The 26,180-nt window shown below is 37.2% G+C and overlaps 1 protein-coding gene across 2 annotated transcripts in view; it reads left to right on the top strand.

The window, feature by feature from the left end:
• Positions 1-25,930, top strand: part of WDR37 (WD repeat domain 37) — a 127,666-nt gene extending 101,736 nt beyond the window's left edge. For both annotated transcript variants that reach the window (XM_049881659.1, XM_049881658.1), the window contains exons 12-14: positions 17,862-17,996; positions 18,490-18,604; positions 22,881-25,930. In XM_049881659.1, coding sequence (XP_049737616.1) covers positions 17,862-17,996; positions 18,490-18,604; positions 22,881-23,012 — 382 coding nt within the window. In that variant the 3' untranslated portion in view covers positions 23,013-25,930. The remainder of the gene's footprint in view (positions 1-17,861; positions 17,997-18,489; positions 18,605-22,880) is intronic.
• The last annotated feature ends 250 nt before the right edge of the window (positions 25,931-26,180 follow it).

The raw sequence follows: 26,180 nt of genomic DNA, 5'->3' as shown, positions 1-26,180 counted from the left end.
AGCTGCAATAAACATGGGTGTACATATATCTGTTAGTGTATTTCTCTAGGGTATATTCCGAGGAGTGGAATTTCTGGGTTGTATGGTAGTTCTATTTCTAACTTTTTAAGAAAACGCCAGATAGATTTCCAAAGTGGTTGTACCATTTTACATCCCCACCAGCAGTGTATAAGAGTTCCAGTCTCTCTGCAGCCTCTCCAGCATTTATTATTTTGTGTTTTTTAGATTAATGCCAGCCTTGTTGGAGTGAGATGGAATCTCATCGTAGTTTTAATTTGCATTTCTCTAATGGCTAATGATCTGGAGCATTTTCTCATGTATCTGTTAGCTGCCTGAATATCTTCTTTAGTGAAGTGCGTGTTCATATCCTTCGCCCACTTCTTGATTGGGTTGTTTGTCTTTTTGTGGTTGAGTTTTAACAGAATCATATAGATTTTAGAGATCAGGCGCTGGTCGGAGATGTCATAGCTGAAAATTCTTTCCCAATCTGTAGGTGGTCTTTTTACTCTTTTGGTGAAGTCTTTAGATGAGCATAGGTGTTTGATTTTTAGGAGCTCCCAGTTATCTGGTTTCTCTTTGTCATTTTCGGTAATGTTTGGTATTCTGTTTATGCCTTGTATTAGGGCTCCTAAGGTTGTCCCTATTTTTTCTTCCATGATCTTTATCGCTTTAGTCTTTATGTTTAGGTCTTTGATCCACTTGCAGTTAGTTTTTGTGCATGGTGTGAGGTATGGGTCCTACTTCATTTTTTTGCAAATGGATATCCAGTTGTGCCAGCACCATTTGTTAAAAAGACTATCTTTTCCCCAATTAACTGACACTGGGCCTTTGTCAAATATGAGCTGTTCATATGTGGATGGATTTATATCTGGGTTCTCAATTCTGTTCCATTGGTCTATGTGCCTGTTGTTGTACCAGTACCAGGCTGTTTTGACTACTGTGGCTGTATAATAGCTTCTGAAATCAGGTAGAGTGAGGCCTCCCACTTTGTTCTTCTTTTTCAGTAATGCTTTACTTATCCAAGGCTTCTTTTCCTTCCATATGAAGTTGGTGATTTGTTTATCCATCACATTAAAAAATGACATTGGAATTTGGATCGGAAGTGCATTGTATGTATAGATGGCTTTTGGTAGAACAGACATTTTTACTATGTTAAGTCTCCCCATCCATGAGCAAGGTATGTTTTTCCACTTAAGTAGGTCCTTTTTAGTTTCTTGTAGTAGTACTTTGTAGTTTCGTTTATATAGGTCTTTTACATCTTTGGTAAGAATTATTCCTAAGTATTTTATCTTCTTGGGGGCTGCTGTGAATGGTGTTGATTTGGTGATTTCCTCTTTGATGTTCTTTTTGTTGATGCAGAGGAATCCAAGTGATTTTTGTATGTTTATTTTATAACCGGAGACTCTGCCAAACTCTTCTATTAGTTTCAGTAGTTTTCTGGAGGATTCCTTAGGGTTTTCTGTGTATAAGATCAGGTCATCTGCAAATAGAGATAACTTTACTACCTCCTTGCCAATCCGGATGCCCTTTATTTCTTTGTCTAGCCTAATTGCTCCGGCTAGGACCTCTAGCACAATGTTGAATAAGAGCGGTGATAAAGGGCATCCTTGTCTGGTTCCCGTTCTCAAGGGAAATGCTTTCAGGCTCTCTCCATTTAGAGTGATGTTGGCTGTTGGCTTTGTATAGATGCCCTTTATTATGTTGAGGAATTTTCCTTCAATTCCTATTTTGCTGAGAGTTTTTATCATGAATGGGTGTTGGACTTTGTCAAATGCCTTTTCTGCATCAATTGATAAGATCATGTGGTTTTTGTCTTTTGTTTTATTTATATGGTGGATTACATTAATGGTTCTTCTGATATTTAACCAGCCTTGCATACCTGGTATAAATCCCACTTGGTTGTGGTGGATTATTTTTTTGATATGTTGTTGAATTCTATTGGCTAGAATTTTGTTGAGGATTTTTGCATCTATGTTCGTGAGGGATATAGGCCTGTAATTTTCTTTTTTTATGATGTCTTTACCTGGTTTTGGTATCAGGGATATGGTGGCTTCATAGAATGAGTTCGGGAGTATTCCATCCTTCTATGCTCTGAAATACCTTTAGTAGTAGTGGTGATAACTCTTCTCTGAAAGTTTGGTAGAACTCTGCAGTAAAGCCATCCGGGCCAGGGCTTTTATTTGTTGGGAGTTTTTTGATTACTGTTTCAATCTCTTTTTTTGTTATGGGTCTATTTAGTTGTTCTACTTCTGATTGTGTTAGTTTAGGTAGGTAGTGTTTTTCCAGGAATTCATCCATTTCTTCTAGGTTTGCAAATTTGTTAGAGTACAATTTTTCATAATAATCTGATATGATTCTTTTAATTTCATTTGGTTCTGTTGTGATGTGGCCCATCTCGTTTCTTATTCGGGTTATTTGTTTCCTTTCCTGTATTTCTTTAGTCAGTCTGGCCAGTGGTTTATCAATTTTGTTAATTTTTTCAAAAAACCAGCTTTTGGCTTTGTTAATTCTTTCAATTGTTTTTCTGTTCTCTAATTCATTTAGTTCAGCTCTAATTTGTATTATTTTTTTTCTTCTGGTGCCTGATGGATTCTTTTGTTGCTCACTTTCTATTTGTTCAGGTTGTAGGGACAGTTCTCTGCTTTTGGCTGTTTCTTCTTTTTGTATGTGTGCATTTATCAATATAAATTGGCCTCTGAGCACTGCTTTTGCTGTGTCCCTGAGGTTTTGATAGGAAGTATTTTCATTCTCGTTGCATTCTATGAATTTCTTTATTCCCTCCTTAATGTCTTCTATAACCCAGTCTTTTTTGAGCAGGTATTGTTCAGTTTCCAAGTGTTTGATTTCTTTTCCCTAATTTTTCTGTTATTGATTTCCACTTTTATGGCTTTGTGGTCTGAGAAGATGCTTCGTAATATTTCGATGTTTTGGATTCTGCAAAGGTTTGTTTTATGACCTAATATGTGGTCTATTCTAGAGAATGTTCCGTGTGCGCTAGAAAAAAAAGTATACTTTGCAGCAGTTGGGTGGAGAGTTCTGTATAAGTCGATGAGGTCAAGTTGGTTGATTGTAGTAATTAGGTCTTCCGTGTCTCTATTGAGCTTCTTACTGGATGTCCTGTCCTTCTCCGAAAGTGGTGTGTTGAAGTCTCCTACTATAATTGTGGAGGTGTCTATCTCACTTTTCAGTTCTGTTAAAATTTGTTTTATGTATCTTGCAGCCCTGTCATTGGGTGCATAAATATTTAATATGGTTATGTCTTCCTGGTCGATTGTCCCTTTTATCATTATGTAGTGTATTTCTTTATCCTTTGTGATGGATTTAACTTTAAAGTCTGTTTTGTCAGAAAGTAATATTGCTACTCCTGCTCTTTTTTGCTTATTGTTTGCTTGATATATTTTTTTCCATCCTTTGAGTTTTTGTTTGTGTCTCTGAGTCTAAGGTGTGTCTCTTATAGGCAGCATATAGACGGGTCCTGTTTCTTTATCCAGTCTGAGACTCTCTGTGTCTTTGTTGGTGCAATTAGTCCATTTACATTCAGCGTAATTATAGATAAGTATGTGTTTAGTGCTGTCATTTTGATGCCTTTTTATGTGTGTTGTTGACAATTTCATTTTTCCACTTACTTTTTTGTGCTGAGACGTTTTTCTTTGTAACTTGTGTGTTCCTCATTTTCGTAGTATTTGCCTTTATGTTTGCTGAGTCGTTAAAACGTTTTTCTTGGTTTTTATTTTGAGTTATGGAGTTGTTATACGTCTTTGTGGTTACCTTAATATTTACCCCTATTTTTCTAAGTAAAAACCTAACTTGTATTGCCCTATATCGCCTTGTATCCCTCTCCATATGGCAGTTCTGTGCCACCTGTATTTAGTCCCTCTTTTTGATTATTGTGATCTTTTACATATTGACTTCAGTGATTCCCTGTTTTGAGCGTTTATGTATTTATTTTTTTTTAATTAATCTTAATTTGTTTTTGTGATTCCCCTATTTGAGTTGATATCAGGGTGCTCTGTTCTGTGAGCTTGTGTTGTGCTGGTATCTGATATTATTGGTTTTCTGACCAATTTCCTTTAGTATTTCTTATAGCTTTTGTTTCGTTTTTGCAAATTCTCTAAGCTTGTGTTTATCTGTAAATATCTTAATTTCGCCTTTATATTTCAGAGAGAGTTTTGCTGGATATGTGATCCTTGGCTGGCAGTTTTTCTCCTTCAGTGCCCTGTATATGTCATCCCACTGCCTTCTTGCCTGCATGGTTTCTGCTGAGTAGTCTGAACTTAATCTTATTGATTCTCCATTGTAGGGGACCTTTCTTTTATCCCTGGCTGCTTTTAAAATTTTCTGTTTATCTTTGGTTTTGGCAAGTTTGATGATAATATGTCTTGGTGATTTTCGTTTTGGATCAGTCTTAAATGGGGTTCGATGAGCATCTTGGATAGATATCCTTTCATCTTTCATGATGTCAGGGAAGTTTTCTGCCACAGATCTTCAACTATTCTCTCTGTGTTTTCTGTTGTCCCTCCCTGTTCTGGGACTCTAATCACACGCAAGTTGTTCTTCTTAATAGAGTCCCACATGATTCTTAGGGTTTCTTCATTTTTTTAAATTCTTTTATCTGATTTTTTTCCAGCTATGTTGGTGTTAATTCCCTGGTCCTCCAGATCTCCCAGTCTGCATTCTAATTGCTTGAGTCTGCTCCTCTGACTTCCTATTGCGTTGTCTAATTGTGTAATTTTATTGTTAATCTTTTGGATTTCTGAATGCTGTCTCTCTATGGATTCTTGCAACTTATTAATTTTTCCACTATGTTCTTGAATAATATTTTTTATTTCTTCAACTGCTTTATCAGTGTGTTTCTTGTTTTTTTCTGTAGATTGCCGTATTTCATTTCTGAGGTCATCCCTGATGTCTTGAAGCATTCTGTAAATTAGTTTTTTATATTCTGTATCTGGCAATTCCAGGATTGTATCTTCATTTGGGAAAGATTTTGATTCTTTAGTTTGGCGGGTTGTAGAAGCAGTCATGTCTGCTTCTTTATGTGGTTTGATATCGACTGCTGTCTCTGAGCCATCACTAAGATATTGTAGTGATTTATTCTATATTTGCTCACTGAGTCTTATCTTGTTTTGTTTTCTTTCAATATACGTGCATGGGCTACTAGATTGCGCTATCTTGAGTGTTGTAGCCCTTGACTCACTTATGTCCTATTACCAGCTGGTTTGGGCTGTTACCAGATATATAAGCGTGAGTCCATTCACTATTCTTGAGTAGAATCTGATTTTGGGTCATCAAGTATGTGATGCAGACTGTCACCTATCCACATTGAGAAGTAGTGGTGATAGTTGTGTGCACCAGATTCTAGTAGCAGCTGGGGTTCACACTCCGGGGGAGGGGGGGGCAGGATGCTGACAGGCTTCCCCCAAGTGTCAGTGAGGTAGGTGTGTCTCTATTCCTCAAGCACATTGGTGGGTGGGCTCTGCAGCTGTACCTTAGGCCCCCAATGCAAGTACCTCTACAGATTGGTAGGTGTCACCCTCCTCAGACCCCTAAGGCAGGAGGCTATGTGGTCTGGGGGGAGCTTCAGCCCTCAGTTCCCTGTTGTGGGTCAGTGAGGGCTCTATTGAATATGCAGAGGTATCAGACCTGGGAAACTTGTCTTTCCAGTAAATCTGCTAAAACAATTGCAGTCAGATCCCCATCAGAAATGCCTTTGTATTATAATAGCCACCTTGTTCCCTGTAGGGATGAAAGCCAGAGACTGTGGATCACATATGCTTGGCTGGAGCTGGTTCTGTGTTTTCAGTCCAATTAGGGAAGGATTTTTGGTCCCTGGGTTTTTTGTAGTTGCTTCTCTTAGGCCAGGAGAATGGTTTAGGAAAAGACAAAAACAAAACGGAAGAAAGAAAAAACGCAGAGCAGTTTACTTTCTGGCTCAGGAAATTCCAATGTTAATGAAGCCGCTTGGGAAAGGGAGGGGAGGGTTCAGATAAATAGGAGAGAGTAGCAATATAGACAAAGTTACTTATCTTGCTTGGGATGACTGTTTTATCTGAGATTCCCGAGGGGCGCGTCATTAACTGTGTGAGCCTGGTGGGTAGAGATTGCCCCCGAGGGTCAGGCCTTCGTCCTGTGCTTGCGCTGTCTCAGAAGCTGTGGTTAGTTTCTCCGCTCCCAGTCTAAAGCCCAGCGCCAAGGTTCCCCGGCTGGGATGCCGCTCTCCCGGCTCCAAAACCAGTCGCTGCCTCCTGGTGACTTCTCTTCCTGTCAGATGCGTCACTGCGCTGCCTGCGTGCACTGGCTGGGCTTCCCCCAAGGTCAGTTTAGGGGGTTAGGGCTGCGCCCCGTGATTGTGCCGTCTCAGGATGCCGTGCTCAGCTCCCCTGCGCCCAGTCCAAAGCCTGGCGCCAAGGTTTCCTGACTGGGACGCTCACTCCAGGCTCCGAAAACAGTCGCTGCTTCCCCGTGGTTGTTCATTCTCAGTCTCTGTCACTCAGGTCGACTCTTTAAATCTGTGTTTGTTGGTCAGGGTTCATAGATTGTCATGTATGTGATCGATTCACTTGTTTTTCCTAGTCTTTGTTGCAAGGGGGATCCAAGGTAGCGTCTACCTAGTCAGCCATCTTGGCCCCGCCTAAGTGTATGTTTTAATGACATTATATTCACAATGCTCTGGAACTATTACCAGTAGATATTTCCAGAAATTTTATCACTGCAAATAGTTACTGTGTACCTTTTAAGCAACAACTCCCATTCTCCCTGCCCCAGCCCCTGGTAGCATCTCATCTACTTTCTGTCTCTGTGAGTTTTCCTGTCATAGATATTTCCTGTAAGTGGAATCATACAATATTTGTTCTTGTGTGTCTTGTTTATTTCACTTAGCATGATGTTTCAAGGCTCATCCATGTTGTAGCATGTATCAGAACTTCAGTACATTTTATAGCTGAATAATATTCCATTGTATGTGTATAAAAAGCCCGTTTCTGTCAAAAGAAAAAAAACCCGTTGCTCGATTCCAACTCATGGCGGCTTTATAGGACAGATTAGAACTGTCCCGTAGGACTTCCAAGGCTGTAAATCTTTATGGAAGCAGACTGCCACATCTTTTTCCAGTGGAGCAGCTCGTGGGTTCAAATTGACTTTTCATTTTGGCAGCTGAATGCTTAGCCAGGGTACCACCAGGGCTCCTGTGTATACCACATTTTACTTATCCATTCATCTTTTGATGAACACTTGGTTTCCATCTTCTGGCTATTGTGAATGGTGCTGCAGTGAACATTGGCATCATGGATCTGTTTGTGTCCCTGCTTTCCTGTCTTCTGGATATATGCTAAGGATTGGGATTATTGGATCATAAGGTGATTCTCTGTTTAACTTTTTGAGGAACTGCCCAACAGTTTTCCTCAGTGGCTGCCCATTTTACATTCCCACTGGCAGTGTAGGAGGTTTCTCATGTCTTCACATCCTTGCCAACACTTGTTATTTTCCATTTTTTTAATTGTATCTGTTATGGATTGAATTGTGTTCCCCAAAAATATGCAGTATAAATCCTAACCCCTGTACCTGTGGATGTAATCATATTTGGAAATGGGGTTTTCTTTGTTATGTTAGTGAGGTCTTATCAGTGTAAGATGTGTTTTAAGCCAGTCACGTTTGAGATATAAAAGAGCAGATGTGGCACAGAAGCAAGCGTGAATAGCGGAAAGATAGATGCCACTAGGAGATCTCTAAGGAATGCCGAGAAGAGTGTTAGAGAAGCTGAGACAAGGATTTACGCCAGGGTGGACAGTGAGAGCCTTCGCCTAGAGTTGACACCCTGAATTTGGAAACTGAGAAAATAAACTTTTCTTCATTAAAGCCATGCACTTATGGTATTTTTGTTACAGCAGCACTAAGAAACTAAGACAGTAGCCATCTTAGTAGGTGTGTAGTGGCATCTGATTGTGGTTTTGATTTGCATTTCTCTAATAACTAATGACGAATATATTGAATATTTAGATTGCTTTGGATAGCCTTGCCTCTTAACAGTATCAAGTCTTTCAGTCTGTGAACACAGGATTTCTATCTATTTGGACTTCAATTTCTTTCAGAAATGTTTTGTAGCTTTCAGTGTACGAGTCTTCCACCTCCTTGGTTAAATTTATTCCTAGGAGTTTTGTTCTTTTGAATGCTATTGTAAATGGAATTGCTTTCTTATTTTCCTTCTCAGATTGCTAATTGCTGATGTATAAAAGCACAACTGATTTTTGTGTGTTGATCTTGGACCCTGACACTTTACTAAATTCATTTATTAGTTGTAGTAGCTTTTTTCTTTACAGTTTGGATGCCTTTTATTTATTTATTTATTTTCTTGTCTGATTGCTCTGGAAGAACTTCCAGTACAGTGTTGAGTAGCACATTTGAAAGTAGGCATCCTTATCTTGTTCCTGATTGTAAGGGAAAAGCTTTCAGTTTTTGTTTTTATTTTTCACCATTGAGTGTGATATTAACTGTGGGTTTTTCATAAATGTCTTTTATCATGTTGAGGAAGTTCGTTTCAGTTGTTAATTTGCTGAGTATTTTTATTGTGAAAAGGTGTTGGATTTTGTCAGATGTCTTTTCTGCGTAAATTGAGACGATCATGTGATTCTTTTGTATAAATTGGTACATTCCATTGCTTGATGTTTTAGTGTTGAACCACACTTGCATCCCAGGGATAAACCCCACTTGATCTGGGGCATAATCCTTTTAATATGTTGTTGGGTCCAGCTTACCAGTGTTTTGTTGAGGGTTTTTGTGTCTGTATTCTTAGGGAATATTGGCCTGTAGTTCTTTTTGCTTGTGATATCTTATTCTGGCTTTGGTGTCAAGGTATTGTTGGCCTCATTGAACGAGTTAGCAGATGTTCCTTCCTCTTCTATCTTTTGAAGGAGTTTTAGAAGATTTGGTGTTAATTCTTCTTTAAATGTTTGGTAGAATTCACCAGTGAAGCCGCCTGGCCTTGGACTTTTCATTGTTGGGCTGCTTTTGATGATTGATTTACTCTACTTCCTTGTTATAGGTCTGTCGAGATTTTCTTTCCTTCTTGAATTAATTTAGGCAGTTTATGTGTTTCTAGGAATTTGTCCATTTCACTTAAGCTGTCAAATTTGTTGGCATACAATTGTTCTTAGTATTATTTTATAATCCTTTTTATTTCAGTAGCAAATCTCTATTTATTTACTATATTTATATAGTAAAATAGCTATGGAAGTAATGTCCCCCACCTAATTTCTCATTTTACTTGTTTGCATCTTATGTCTTTTTTTCAGTGGCGCTAAAGATTGTAAATTTTGTTGATATTTTCAAAGAACCAACTTTTGGTTTCATTAATTGTGTTTTTCTGTTCTCTACTTCATTTACCTCTGCTCTAATCTTTATTATTTCCTCCCTTCTGGTGGATTTGGGCTAGTTTGCTTTTCTAGTTCTTCAAAGTGAAAGTTATGTTATTGATTTCAGATCTTTCTTTTTTGATGTAGGTGTTTTACAGCTTTAAATTTCCCTCTAGCACTGCCCTTGCTGTGTTGTGCTATGTAGTATTTTCATTTTCATTTGTCTCTGTATATTTTCTAACTTTTTTATGATTTCTTCATTGGCCCATTGGTTAAGAGTATGTAGTTGTTTAATTTCCACATTTTTGTGAATTTTCTAGTTTTCCTTCTGTTATTGATTTTTAGTTTCATTCTATTGTAGTTCAGAGAAGATACTTTGTAGAATTTCAGTATTTTTATGTTTACTGAGACTTTTTTTGAGGTCTAACATAATGGTTTGGAAATACTGGTGGTGTAGTGGTTAAGTGCTGTGGCTGCTAACCAAAAGGTTGGCAGTTCCAACCCACCAGATGCTCCTTGGAAACTCTGTGGGGGCAGTTCTACTCTGTTCCATAGGGTCGCTATGAGTCGGAATTGACTCGATGGCAATGGGTTTGGTTCAGTTTTTTAACATATGGTTTATCCTGGAGAATATTCTGTGTGCACTTAAGGATGTATATCACGCCGTTGTTGGGTGCAGTGTTCTATATATGTCTGTTAGATCTAGTTCGTTTATTGTGTTGTTCAAATCCTCTGTTTCCTTGTTAGTCTTTTATCTAGATGTTCTATGCATTATTGTAAAGGGTATATTGATATCTCAAACTATTATTGTAGAACTGTCCATTTCTCTCTTCATTTCTGTCAATATTGGCATCATGTAATTGGGGCTCTGTTGTTTCAGGCATATATGTTTATAATTGTTATATTTCCTTGAAGAATTGACCCTTTTATAAATATTTAATGTTTTTCTTTGTTGTAACAATTTTTTTTTACTTAAAGTCTATACTTTGTCTTATTTAGTACAACCACTCTTTTGGTTAGACATTCTTATTTTATCTTAAAACTCTTCGTGTCTTTGGATTTAAAATGAGTCTCTTGTAGAGAGCATATAAATGCATCATTTTTTAAAATCTGTTCTGCTTATCCCTACTTGTTGATTGGAAAGTTGAATCCATTTACGCAAAAGTAATTACAGATAATGAAGGACTTGCTTCTGCTATTTTGTTGTTTTCTGTACGTCTTAAACCTTTTTTGTCCCTCACTCTATTGCTGCCTTTTTTGTATTTAGTTGATTTTTTTTTTATTATATATTGCTTTGATTTCCTTCTCCTTTCTTTTTATGTATATATTTTAGAAATTTCCTTTGTGGTGACCATGGGAATTACATTTAACATCCTAAATTTACAATGATCTAGTTTGAATTGCCCCCACGTTTCTGTCCATTTGTCATACTCTGGGGGCCTGCGTGTTGCTGTGATGTTGGAAGCTTTGCCACTAGTATTCAGATACCAGCAGGGTCACCGATGGAGTACAGGTTTCAGCTGAGTTTCCAGACTAAGACAGACTAGGAAGAAGGACCTGGCAGTCTACTTCTGAAAAGAATTAGCCAGTAAAAACCTTATGAATGGCTGTGGAACATTGCCTGACATAGTGCCAGAAGATGAGCCCCCAAGGTTGGAAGGCACTCAAAAGACAACTGGGGAAGCACTGGCTCTTCAAAGTAGAGTCGACCTTAATGGTGTGGATGGAGTAAAGCTTTTGAGACCTTCATTTGTTGATATGGCAAACTCAAAATGAGAAGAAATAGCTGCAAACATCCATTAATAATCAGAACATGGAATGTACAAAGTATAAGTCTAGGAAGATTGGAAATTGTCAGAAATGAAATGGAACACGTAAATATCCATATCCTCGGCATTAGTGAGCTGAAATGGACTGGTATTGGCCATTTTGAATTGGACAATCATATAGCCTGCTGTGCCGGGAATGACGACTTAAAGAAGAGTTGTGTTGCATTCATCATCAAAAAGAACATTTCAAGATCTATCCTGAAGTACAACGCTGTCAGTGATAGTATAATATCCATACGCCTAAAAGGAAGACCAGTTAACATGACTGTTATTCAAATTTGTACACCAGCCACTAAGGGCAAAGATGAAGAAATTGAAGATTTTTACCAGTTTCTGCAGTCTGAAATTGATTGAACATGCAGTCAGGATGCATTGATAATTACTAGCGATTGGGATGCAAAAGCTGGAAACAAAGAAGGATGAGTAGTTGGAAAATATAGCCTTGGTGACAGAAACAATGCCAGAGAGTGGATGATAGAATTTTGCAAGACCAATGACTTCTTCATTGCAAATACCTTTTTTCACCAACATAAACGGCCTTAGCCCTCAATGTGACATCTTTGCTTTTTAACACTTTAAAGGGGTCTTTTGCAGCAGATTTTCACTATGCAATATGTCATTTGATTACTTAACTGCTGCTTTCATGGGTGTTGATTGTGGGTAAAAGTAAAATAAGATCTTTGACAACCTCAATTTTTTCTCTGTTTATCATGATGTTGCTTATTGGTCCAGTTGTGGGAATTTTTATTTATTTTATGTTGAAGTTTAATCCATACTGAAAGCTGTGGTCTTTGATCTTCATCAGTAAGTGCTTCAAGTCGTCTTCACTTTTAGTAAGCAAGGTTGTGTCATCTGCATAACACAGGTTAATGAGTCTTCCTCCAATCCTGATGCCCCGTTCTTCTTCATATAGTCCAGCTTCTGGGATTATTTGCTCAGCATACAGATTGAATAGGTATGGTAAAAGGATACAGACTTGATTATCATGGAATGGCTTAATTTCCCCCTCAATTTTGAAGGACAGTTTTTCCAAATACAGAATTCTTGGTTGACAGTTGTTTCCTTTGAACACTTTAAATATGTTACCCTGTTGTCTTCTGGCTTCCATTGGTTTCTGTAGAGAAATCAGCTTTTAGTCTTATTGAGGATCCCATGTATGTATGAGTTGCTTCTCTCATATTGCTTTTAAGATTAACTTTTTATCTTTGGCTTTCAGTTGTTTGATTATAATACGCCTTGATGTGGATCTCTTTCAGTTTATCGTACTCGAGTGTGTACTTTCATCAACTTTAAATATTTTCAAATACGTTTTCTGCCTGCTTCTGTTTTTCTTCTGGAATTCCCATAATGTATATATTGGTCCTCTTGATGTTTCACAGGTCCTTTTGGCTCTGTTTACTTTGCTTCATTCTTTTTTCTTTGTGCCACTCATACTCGATGTCATGGATTGAATTGTGTCCCCCCAAAATGTATGTCAACTTGGTTAGGCCATGATTCCCAGTATTGTGTGGTTGTCCTCCATTTTGTGATTGATATAATTTTCCTATGTATTGGAAATCCTGATCTCTGCCTGTGGTTAATGAGGCAAGGTTAGGTTACGTTAAAGAGGATTAGGGTGGGATGTAACACTCTTGCTCAGGTCACATCCTTGATCCAGTATAAAGGGAGTTTCCCTGGGATGTGGCCTGCACCTCCTTTTATCTTACAAGATTTAAAAGGAAAGGGAAGCAGTCAGAGAGTTGGGTACCTCATACCACCAAGAGAACGGTGCTTGGAACAGAGCACTTCCTTTGGACTTGGGCTCCCTGGGCAGAGAAGCTCCTAATCCGAGGAAAGATTGATGACGAGGACCTTCCTCCAGAGCTGAGAGAAACCTTACCTGGAGCTGATGCCCTGAATTTGGGCTTCTAGCCTACTGGATTGTGAGAGAATAAACTTCTTTTTGTTAAAGCCATCCACTTGTGGTATTTCTGTTACAGCAGCACTAGATGACTAAGACACTTGATAATATCAGTTGTGCTATCATCACGTACACTGATTTTTCTGCTTGCTCATATTTGCAATTAAACCCCTCTAGTGAATTTTTTTTTTTATTTCAGTTATTGTACTTTTCAGTTCCAAAATTTCTCTTTGGTTTCTTCTTATAATTTCTCTTTATTGACTTTATTATTTTATTCATGCATTGTTTTTCTGATTTCCTTTAGTTCTTTGTGTTTTCTTTTAGCTCTTTGAGCATATTTAATACCATTTTTGAAATGCTTTTTCTTGCGATTTCAATGTCTGGGCTTCCTCAGGGATGGTTTTTGTTTATTTTGTTCCTTCGATTGGGACATACTTTGCTGTTTATCTTGTGATTGTGTTGTTTTTGTTGAAATCTAGACGTTTAAATATTATGATACAGTAACTCTGGACATCAGATTCTCCCTGTTTCCCAAACTTTATTTTTTTTGATTGTTGACAGTTGTGGTAGTCCACTTGTTTAGTGAATTTCTCAAATTATTTTTTAAAGACTATTTTTCATTGTGTGTTGTCACTGAAGCCCACCCTTAGGTTTTGTTCAGCTACTGTTTTTCTTCCTTGAATGTCAGGAGCTAAAAAAAGAGAAAGAATCACCTCTTCTAATGTTTGCAGACTGACTTCATGCTGCGGCTTTTCTTCAACACTTAGCCAGACTTGCACTCCTTCTAGGGTCTTTGTAGGTCCTTTCTGTGCATATGTCTTGCACTTGACAAGGAATCACTGTTTAAATTGGTCACTGTTGTTTTAATAAATAAACTGATTCTAATCTGTCCTTATTTGTATAGAAGAATATTAATTTCTTACCTATTCTCATGGCTCAGAGTTCAGGGAAACATAGAAACAAGGCTTTTGACATTGAATGAGGTTGTTCTCATTTATTCCAGTGGCTTTAGTTATTACCTACTTATAGGAGGAGACATTCAAATATAAACCTCTGGTCCAGGCCAGACCAGTATAACTGACTGTCTTCTTGAAGTCATCTTCACTTAGTTGTCTCACAGGCACCTCCAGTGCAGTATTCTAATACTAAAAAAAAAAAAAGCTCATGATCTATTTCCCACCCCCAGCATTGTCTTTTTCCGTTGTTCACCCTATCTCATGATCCACAAAGCTAGGACTCATTCTGGATAACTTCTTCCTCATCTCCCATATGCATTGCATATATTCTTCACGCTGTAGCCATATTGGTGTTATTTTTCCTTCTTCAAACATTTCGGTGAGTAAAATATAACTATTTTTTTTCTAATAAGTAGGTCTGCTTTAAGATTTAGTTTTCCTTTAAAAGTAGTATAGTACACGGATACTTTCCAACTAATCTAAAAGTATATGTGATTTTATAGTATTCTGACTTATTTCAACTTTACAATTTTAACTACATTTTTGATATATTTAAAATATTGTGCATGGGCATTTCTGCTAAAATGTGATAGTTGCTAGAAATCTGAATTCTGGAAATTTTAGGGGGAAGATAGAATTAGGAACAAGTATCTTGAGAGGCACCAGCCCAAAACCCTGGGTGTGGGTTGAGCTGGGGCCAGGTAGTTCACAGCAGTCAGGCTGGAGCCAGACTGGTCTGACCATTTCGGGTGTGGTCCTAGGACCACTTGGACCACTCCCATGCAGGGGGACCACTGAGCCTGTGTAACCCCTTGAACCTCGAGAAAAGAGAACTGGAGTGAGGGGCAGGAACTATCCTGGCACAGGGGCTCAGCGCCTGGAAGCTCCTGCAGCCCAGACCAGGATGCTACTTACTTAGGACCAGTGGAACTTGGGAGTGTGAATTGGTCTGCCTGTGTCCAGATTAAGCCACAGAGGTATGGGTTAGGGGTTGGCAGCATCAGGCTCAGGGCTAGCCCCAGCACCCTCCACTTCTAGGAGGTCTGAGTATACCCACTTAGAGACTTGGGTGGGGCTGCATAGCAGGCATGCCTCACAGGTACAGGGCTTGTGGGGGCCAGATTGGACTGTCACATCAGGACCCCTCAATCAGAGGAAGCTGAGATGAGGAGAGGATTATATCCCTACAAGTGGCAGAAGAGGAGGTTCCTGGAATCCCAGCCCTTCCAGGCTCTAGGAATTGGTTATTCGAGCTGGAATCAGCCCCAGGGGTTATTCTCTGTCTTCTGGTTACTTTGTGTTTAGTCCCTGCAGTCTCTCTCCCAGGCTTATAACGAGGGACTGCCTCTGCCATTAGAGCTCATCATGCTGCTTAGCAACCCGCTTTCCCCCAGAGCAACCCTGTCGGAAAGGCCCTTCTTGGACTGCGTTGAAATCTGCATCCCCAGGCTATTGTTGCTGACCACACAGTCACTTTATCTGGTGAAATTGCCAGGGTGAACATGGCTGACTGCATAGTAACAGTGGCTTTAGCCTGTAATGTTCAGGTTATAACATGAGTTCTGGGATAGGTCTGGCTGCCACACAATGGGAACCTGAACCAGCTGGAGGAGAGCCAGGATGGTGAAGGAACTGGAGATGAGGGCTAAGCAGTTAGCTGCGTGATTGTGTTTGGCATTCAACTCTTGTTGTTTGATAGTATGAAACACTTATGTGCTAAAGAAAGTTAATATGAACCTGTGTGACTCGCACATTACATTCCAGGCTTCATTCCCTGTATGCTCATTGTGTATGAGCTAATTCGCACTACTGATACGTGCATTGTAGTCAAGCCTGTATTTCAAAAGGCAGATCGACTATGTTAAGATATTGTTACCATTATATTAAATTCCAAATTTTGTTACTGGGGGAAACTCAGTTTTATATCGTATTTTGTTGTTTGGAAGCATTGTTGAAATTCTTTGATTCTAGTGTCCCATCATACTTTTCTTTAGTAGCTTTGCTGGGCTCTGACAGTATATTTTTAAAAACTTTGTGTTAATGCAATGGAGCTTAGTTTTAATTAGAACTTAATTTGCTGTCCATTTAAATTAAGAAGGTTTCATAGATTGGGCCACAGTGACTAGATAGTGCTGATCACAATCAGTAGTCTGAATAGAACGTGAAATCAAATTCTCATAGCGCAGCTGAAGTGACAGGAACAGCTGACATTTTAAATTAGAATTATTATATTCCAAGCAGTTAACGTACATGACCCTAGTTAGAGTGGATACTAGTAAATGAAGTATGTAGAAACCAAGTTTTTCAATGATTCGTGAAGATAAGAAAAGGATATAATACAGCACTGATAGGTGGAAATTTACAGTCTCGTAGGATGATTTAAATGGCTTAGAAGAGTACTGAGAAGTGTTTTAAGCCTCTGTACAGAGTTAGTAACCCCCATTATTGTGGCCCTGGGGTAGTTATGGAGGTAAGGCAGCTGCCATATGTCCCTCTGAAAAATTACTGGCATGGCCAGTGATCTTGGTAAATGCGCATTGCCACCTCAGGCCTAAAATCATGTAACGACTTTATAGATGAACAGTTGTGGCAAGATTTGTTATTAATGACACCTACTACATTGGTATGCAGTAATTAAGTCATGTTAAGGCTTGTTGAATAAATGAGTGAATAAAATGAGAATTTTTCTGCATCATTAAGCAGCATGCTAAAATAAAAAATACATACTATTCCTTTAAGTACTTATTCATGACATTTTTGTTCATATTTTAAAGGGTATATACAAAAACAAGATATTCTAATCATCAGTTAACTGAAAAATTAAGTTTATTATCACATTCTTTTTATTAAACATTGCCAGTGCACACAGGGGTTATTGAATTTAGCCTTTTTTGTTGTTGTTTTAATGGTATTTTATTATTTCAGTCCTAAATTTCTTCTCCCATGTGATTTTTTTCTTTCCTCTCTACAATAGGTAGTGACTTCTCTTTGACTGAGAAGATAGCATTGCTAATTAACTGTTAAAACCATTATAACAGACTTTAGCAGGTAGAAAGATTATGGTTTTCCTTTAAATGTTTTGATTAAGTTTCTTCAAAGACTGTTGGTGGTATCTGAGTGATGACATTTCTCCTTGCTGATATTTTTCATCTGATTTCACCATTAATTACTGTGTTAACTACTGTATATTTTCTAAATTTCAGGAGTGAAGTTTACGAAATAGTTGAAATAACTAAATGAAACCCTTTCTTTTTTTTCCCCCTTTTACCCTTCTCTTATTTTTATGGTACTTTTGATCTTTAGCATATGATTCTGCATCTCTTCTATTCCATGTCTCCCCTAGCATGTTTTATGTCAGAGTTTGATCTAAAAGTATTATCTTGGATTATATAAACAGTTTCAAAAATGTCTCTAGAATTGTGTTTCTCAGTGTTCTGACTAAAGTGATTGAAAGTTGCAGTTTTTTTTTTTTTTTTTTTTCAATATCCTGCTGTCAGACACAAATGTGCAGAAATTTGGCAGATTCTTTCTGATCCATATTTTTCTGGTAACTTCTCTTTGCTCATTGCCTAGAGATAGAATAGAATGGACTATCTAATGTACCACGAGTGTTCCTTCAAGCGGGTATTAGGTATACATAGTTGGAAATATTTATTATGCACACGTATGAAGAGTTTTTAAGCGGATAAGAACAGTTTGCAGAATAAAAGACGCCTTAAATCTTCTTCCACATCTCCAACTGTGTTTGTTATGTAATGTCAAGAGGATTCATTGCTGGCAAGCTGGAGCTTCCCCTTCCGGCCTTCTGACTCCTGCTCTCTTTTACTTCTAGCACTGTGACCTCCGCTGTCTTTACTGTGGGAGATAATGTTGTTTCAGGCAGTGATGACCGCACTGTAAAAGTCTGGGACTTAAAAAATATGAGATCTCCAATAGCAACTATTCGTACAGACTCTGCCATTAACAGGTAAAGTTAGTCATTACACAAAGTATTTATCTTGCACAGTAGACCTGAAATGGTTCATTGTAATTTCACATTTTATTTATGCAAATTGAGTGTTTAATTGATATAGCCTTAGGAAAAATGGCTTAGTTCCTGGGAAAGTACATTTTATCTATCCTCTACTGCAAATTCAGTGACTAAATATAAAATCAGGTTGGCGTAGTCGGCTTTGTAAGAAAAGAATAAGCCACGTGTGGCCATATGCTGTAGAGTTTTAGTTTTACTTCATACGTGGGAGTTGATACTCTGCTTGGGGGGGTGGATCTGCATCTACCTTGGAGTAATATATGTGGTCTATATTGTAAGAATGTGTGTGGTCAGATAATACCTGCAGTTTGATAGTATTTCGCCTTGAAATATGGATAATATTAAGTAGCGTACTGCATCATTACTTATGAACTCAAAAACTTGTGTTGTCACTGTTTAAGCATAACCCACTTTTATCTCTTCTTTGCAGGATTAATGTATGTGTTGGCCAAAAAATCATTGCCCTTCCACATGACAACCGACAAGTTAGATTATTTGATATGTCAGGAGTGCGACTAGCAAGGCTTCCTCGAAGCAATAGACAGGTAACAGTTATTTTTATTTGTAAGGCTTAAAATATATATTTATAAGGAAAGTTAAGGAAGAGCTTAGAATTTTATATGTTAGATCATCGTAGTCTAATAGAAAGGTAATGTGACCCACACATGTAACATTCACTTTTCTAGTAGCCACGTTTAAAAAGGAAGAAACAGGAGAAATTAATTTTAACAGTATATTTTATTTAGCCAGATATTTTCAGAATAATATTTCAATATGTAATGAACATAAAAAACTATTCCAGATATTTTACATTCTTATTTTCAGACTATGTCTTTGAATGCCTACTTTTTATTAAAAGTACTTGGTCTGTGTTTTAGATACCATAAAATTTTAAGTTGGCAAAGTAGTTACACACCCAAGTTGTTCCAAACCGACTTAAAAGTTTCCCGTTAACTAAATAAAGCTATTATTATTTTAGGTTTAAATTTAAATTAAACAAAATTGGAAGTTCATTCCACTAGTCACATTTCAGGAGTTCAATGGCATGTGTGTATTGGAAAGTACGGCCTTGGAGACTTTCTGCTGAATTTGTAGAAACTGGAAATACTTTAAGTAGCCAATATAAATAAAGCAGGACCAGTATAAGCATAGATTGGTGGTAGCTTAAGTAGCTCTTTAAGAAAGGATCCCCAATCAAAAAACTTCTTTCAGGCTATCACTGACAAAAAGGAATTCCACTTTAAATGCTACTTTCTTATGGGTTAAAGGGATTGTTCTTTGTTAAAATATAATTCTTTAGAAGTTAGAGTGTGGTTTCTTGACCACCCCCATCACAGTGACCTGGAGTGCTTGATAAGAATTCTGATTCTTGGGCACCAGCTCAGACCTACTGACTCAGAATCTCTGAAAGTGATGCCTGGGAGCCTGCATTGTAAATAAATCTTCCTGGTGATTCTGATTACTTTGAAGTTTGAGAGCCAAAGTCCTGGAGTGAATGAGTTTATTGGCTTTTTTCACTGAAAGCTAATTGATGTGAATGTACTAAATAAGAACATCTCTCCCCGTCAAAGGCAGCGTTTCTCCAGATTTTTTGTGTAGAATTGATCCTCACAATGTAATCATTCTTTCTTTTTTTTTTTTGCTTTTATCTTCTATGAATGTCTTCCTAAGATCTGTGTGATAAAAACCAATAAATTCCTTTCTTTTTTAAATGAATTCCCTCATCCTGCCAGTCAGTTATGAAGGCGGGGGGGGGGGGGGCAGCCACTTTTCAGCCTTTCTTTTTAATACAGCATATTCTCTACCAGGGACATGCCCTTACACGTGCTGTTCTGTTGATTTCCACCAGTTCTAATTTCACTGTGTCAGGCCTCAAGGGACATTTCATAGTTGTGCAATATATTTGTACTTCAGAAACTGTAGAGCAAGGAGAGTTAAGTAGATAGATTTGTCACCAGCCTAGCAACACCTTTTCTTTAAGTGCTGTCAGTGTCAGCTTCCAGAAAACTGCCTGTCCTTAGCTCAAGGATGTTTCAGCCACTCTTCTCTCTAACCATTCCTAAGTGCACTGTTAACAGTTATCTTTTTATTAAGTTCAAAGCATTGAAAAGTTGCTTATGAAATTATTTTAAGTAACTAAAATTTTTTTCACAAACCCTGACAAAGCCGTATATTGACTTCTTGAGAATTTTTTTTAACATTTTGCCAACTGCCAAGTATCATTGATGTATCATCTAAGCTGCATCTTTAACACAATAAAATGTTGCCATTTAAATGTTCCCTATGTGCGTAAATTGCTATGCAACGTTGAAAGTTTGCATTTTGAAACAAAAATTTGTGAGAATTTGTGTGACTTTATTGCTTAGGGAATACTTTCCTCAAGAAAATAGAGAGTTCTAAGCTATTGTTTGTGGTCCTGATTCCATATAGACTGTTTCATGTTTAATTTTGTCCAACATTGAACCTTGTTGAAATTGTAGAAATCCGTTGTGGTACTTGAAATAGACTAATGAATTATGCTTAACTTCGCTGTGAACTTGTAATACTTCTTCAGAGAAACAAATATGTTTTCAGTGTCACAAAACCACAGCTGAAAATCATTGGCTTATGTCATTCTGGCTTCTTTCAACTGACAGATTTTAAAAGAGAAAAAGGCAAAAACAAAAACACTAATTTGAAGTTTTGGTAGCTAGAATGAATGAGACCAACAAAGTATTTTAATTTAAAATTGTATTTCTTTTGGGAAGGTAAAAAGTGACATTTCCCAAAAACATACTTCAAGGAAAGCAAGCTGTATAGACTATTAAGAGGAATTGAAAGAAGGAAAAAAAAAAAAGCTCTGTGATCCAGTAAATTTGTGAAATGTAGGTCTAAACAAACCTAAAAGAGGATTCTTTATTGCAGGCCTCTCAGAGCTTTTATTCTGCTAATGCCCACTGTGACTCTCCCAAGGTGCAGGGGTAGGGGGAGCATTTTCCAATATGCTAGTTCATGGAACCGTTTTATTTCTGGGGAGATGACGGTCTAGGACACTGTCTGTGAGCACACTTAGGACATTAGATGAAGGTGTTGACTTATAAAACGAGAGATTTAGCTTCTAGATTTGCCACTGTTTAGTTTTTGTTGGTTTGTTCTACTAACTTTCTGTAGGCTCCATATGGTCTTTTCCCCCTACCCACTTATTAAGTAGCTGATTCCAACGTTTCTACAATGAATACCCTTGAGTTCCTCATTTTTAAAATAGTTCTTGTACAGAGGCCTGGATTACTGCCCAACTAAATTAGTGCAGGTGTTGTGTATTCTTTTTTATCTAGGCTATTAACAAAGAAGTGACACAAGATAACTTTTGTTACCCTTGGTTATGTGACTTCCTTTCGCACAATGGTTTTATTTTATATTTGAATGGTTTTACAGGGGAGATTTTGTACTGTTCTTTGGAGTATTTTATTTACTGAATTTATGTCTGTTTGTCTTCAAATTCTTGTACTTTATTTAATGATATTATACTAATAATAACAACATGTTACAATCATCATAGTAATTTAGAAAATATGAATAAGTCCTAAGACATTGCTTGCAGACGTACTTAATGCATGATGTTAAATGCTTGCATGCATGTGCACACACAGATATACTAAACATCTAACACTATAAACATTGTCAGATATTTGCAGTAATTTTTTCCACCCTTCGGATATTTAACTGGGATTTTTGAAGTTGGCAGGAATCTACTTGAAAGGCCATCTATTTGGGCACCAAATGCAGTTTTCTAACTCCCTTATTACCTGAACCAATTATTTATTAAAATGGTATTTGAGATCCCTGAGTGAATTTTATTTAATTTACTCCCAAATATCATCTTGATTATTTTTTTCTATCTGGCTGTAATCTTACTTTCTTAAAGAACTTAAAAATATTTTTGATATGAGTCTTATTAAATTTATTATGTGTTTTAATCCCTCTTTAATTAAGCTTTTCCAACAATACATTACGTAAAGCCCCCATTGCCATTCTCATTTTAGGTTCACTTGGACGAATCATTTTTGTTATTTTATTTCTTTCGCTTTGAGTTATACAGTTGTTAACTTGGTTGAGGCTTTATACATTTTGTGAGGGAATATGTTTTCAGAACTGTTAGGTGCTGTTGAGTTGGTTCCAACTCATAAGAACCCTATACGTACAACAGAACGAAACGCTGCCTGCTCCTGCGCCATCCTCACAATCGTTGCTATGTTTGAGCCCCTTGTTGCAACCACAATGTCAGTCCCATCTCCTTGAGGATCTTTGTCTTTTTCACTGACTCTCTACTTTACCAAGCATGATGTCCTTCTCCAGGGACCGATCCCTCCTGATAACATGCCCAAAGTACGTGAGACAAAGTCTCGTCATCCTCGCTTCTAAGGAGCATTCTGGCTGTACTTCTTCCAAGACAGATTTGTTTGTTCTTCTGAAGTCCATGGTATATTCGGTATTCTTCACCAACATCATAATTCAAAGGCATCAGTTTTTCATTCTACCTTATTCATTCTCCAGCTATCACATGCATATGAGACGATTGAAAATACCATGGCTTGAATCAGGCACACCTTAGTCCTTACTTAAGGTGACATCTTTACTTTTTAATATTTTAAAGAGGTCTTTTGCAGATTTCCCCAGTGCAATATGTTGTTTGATTTCTTGACTATGGCTTCCATGAGCATTGATTGTGGATCCAAATAAAATGAAATCCTTGACAACTTCAATATTTTCTCCATTTATTATGATGTTGCTTATTGGCTTTCAGCATAATACACTTAATTTGGTTTCTCTGATTTTTAATAGGGCCATAGAAGAATGGTATGCTGCTCAGCTTGGAGTGAAGACCACCCCATATGCAATCTGTTTACTTGTGGATTTGATAGGCAAGCCATTGGCTGGAACATAAACATCCCTGCATTGTTACAAGAAAAGTAATGGAGCAGATACTCCTTTGTTTCATTGTTTGCCTCGGGCCTTTAGCTGGTGCAGACTTTTCTGCATAATAATCTGCCATTTTTGTGAGAGTTTGACCCTGAAAAGAGTGCTTTATATCTTCTTTTTACATTGTACTCAGTTTGCATGAAATGTACGGAAGAATGTGTGATCATATTTTTTCCTTATTTTTGTCATGTGTATGACCTTTTCTATATTGTCATCCTCTGGTCAGTAGAAATGAAGTTCACTTCCCATGTAGCACTTCAAATGCTCATGAGTTATTCAGCATTTGAGAGATGAACAGCAGGGCATTATGTTTGTGTGAATCAGGTGTGAAACCTGTATACTTATTGTGAGGGATATAGTAGTCTGTTGTGTTTTCTGGAATAATTATACAGACCTACTTTGTATTGAAAAGATTGCAGAGCTAAATTTGAGTTGGATGATGAATGGCAGTGATGATGAAATATTTCATGTTTACCTTCTGTATGAAGTTTTAGCATGTGCCATTGTGTAATTCAACTTCAATTCTGATTTCTATTACAGTTCTGTAAAATAACCTGGATTTTAGAAGTTTAAAAGAAAAACATAGAATGTTGAGTTTCCAACATTTGGAGAGTTTGTTTTGAAAAGAAAAAGTTTTCTGCTGTTTTTATAAAAAATCATTTCGATCTCCTGTGGTCTTATATTAGCAAATTCTAAAATATAATGATTCTAATCACTGAAATATATTGCAGCAAAATCTAAAGCACTTTAGTTTATAGCTATGGTTATAAATAGCTTAGAGAAGTTTCAAATAACTATCCATTGAATGTGACTCGACCTTTGTAAGAAGGACCTGCTACCTGAAAACAAAATCTTATTTATTTTCTACACCTTTGGTTTGCATATTTCTAAATGGGTTCACTTTCTTGGTGGTATTTGAGAGCCAACAATGCAAATAAATGAGTACTACCTCAAAAATAAATGTATTTGGAAAGCTTTGGAGTTTTACTGTTGCCTAGTTAAAGCACTTTTGATTTATAGCTGGAATATTGAATTCAGTTTGGAAGGCAAGAAAGACAATCACACCAAATGTATCCTGAAGGTAAAAGGTTCATCAGTTAGGCTGATAAGGTCATAACCACAAGTAAGTCGTAGATCACAAGATAGTCTTGTTTTTAGTAGCTGGGACACCTGTCAGTGCCATTCCCACTACTGTGCGAGCGAGCCTGTTACTCTTGCCTTCTTAGAAGCTACTGTTCATCTGATGTTTGTCGGTTAATGTTTCTTATTGATTTACAGTTTTGATAAAGAGACATCTCAATACACTGCCCCTCATATTCTTAACACTTAAATATATTCATATGGAGACTGATCACTTGAAGAGGCACAAGAAGGTAATGTTTAAAGCTATCATGGATGCTCTCCCCCTCCACTTCTCATGTCTGTGGTGACACAGGAGGGTACAGGAGCTGGTAATTGGTGGAAGCCATTTGATAACAAGTTGTATTAAATAGAACTTTCAGACTGTCCTTCAGTGGAGCTTAGCAAAAGTATAAAAAACTGCCTCGTTTATTGGCACATTTTACTTAGGTCATGTAGTAGCTAATCATAGGAATTCAGAAGCTAAAGCATTCAAATAATTCTGTACTGATTTGCACAGGCCTAGAAGGGAAGAAGGGACCCAAAATAACCAATGTAGAGTTGAGGTTGCTAGCTATGGGGCGAGCAACACATGTTTTAGAGTAATTTTATTATTAAAGCTGAAAATTTTGCTGTATTTCTAAAGTCTGACATTTTATGGTCACCCAACCACACAGTTTTTGAGAACTGAAATCACACTTGCCACTAAGATGGATTAGAATTTTCGTTTCAGTCACTGCTATCCTAAGTGTGTTTTGCTTGATGGAGTACTGTACTGTCATCAAGATACTGGCTGTGGCCTCTTTTTATCTTATAATGAAATATTCCCATGTCCCATCTCACTCCACTGCTACCCAATGGAATGAGTGTAAGATGACTTCTGAATGAGAAACTGCAGAAACCATGTTCTCAAGTTTGTTGTTTGATCATATTTGAAAAGTTCCGATATCTTAAAATCATTGTTAGGAACATTGAAAAAAGTGTATACAAGTAACAAAATCAAACTTAAAAACCAAATTATCTGCCAGATTTTTAAATTTTTGAAGCCTTTAAAATTATATATATATATATGTATATATATATATATATATATATTCATGATGGCCATTTAGTTCTATGCAGACTACCCTTCACTGCCAGTGGCTGCTCCCCTTCCTGTCACCAACTAGAGGGACCAACCTCTGACACCAGAAATGAGCTCTTCACTCATTTTCACTGCGGGTGGACAAACCCTAATGGTGCTAGAGCAGAGTTCTCAGGAGCAGGACAGTATTTACTCTTGTTAATCATTGTGTCATTGTCTAGCTTGATTTTACTCAATTGCTACTTGTGGCCATGTATGGTATTTTCAGCAAGTCATAAAGGAGATTGGGAATAGTGATTTTGTGTGTGTGTGTGTGGGTGTGTGGCTAATTACGTCATGTTATCAGTCACATGATATCATTTGAAATAGTGTTTTGAAACAGGAATAGTTTTGTCCTATATGCTGACTCGTCCAGACTCTTTTAATAATGGAAGGAAAATATGTGGTAGTTGAAAAATGTGTATGGATATAGAATTTCATTTGAGATACGTTGTTGGACAAAGCAACATTCTTTTTCTCAACCATTGCACATCAATTTTTGTACAGTCTAAATTCTGTATATATTTTGGAATCTGAAGAATCCTTTGTAAATCATTTGTTGCTTAAATCTGTGAAAAGTAAATTTCTTTGGGAGAAAAAGTATGCATTTGTACGTCTTATGTGGAGTCAGTTGTTTTTATTGTATTGATGTAATTGTTTTTTAAGTGTTCATTGTCTTCATTGCAATATGAAATTCATTAAAACATCCATGTTCCATAATTATTCTTAAGAAAGTTTTATGTTATTGGAAGACTTTTCTCTTTTATTGTTTTTTACTTTTTCATGTTTTGCTTTGGTGAGACATTATTAATGACTACATAAATGTCACAGTGACATAGAAATTGGAGAAATTAATTATAATATTGCCCGTTTAAAGAATTTTAATTATGGAATAAAAAATTGTTTCCTATCCAGCTGTA

The sequence above is a fragment of the Elephas maximus genome, chromosome 4 (assembly GCF_024166365.1).
Source record: "Elephas maximus indicus isolate mEleMax1 chromosome 4, mEleMax1 primary haplotype, whole genome shotgun sequence".
Taxonomy (NCBI): Eukaryota; Metazoa; Chordata; class Mammalia; order Proboscidea; family Elephantidae; genus Elephas; species Elephas maximus.
The sequence above is the reverse complement of the archived record's forward strand: the minus strand, read 5'-3'. Positions and strand labels throughout refer to the sequence as shown.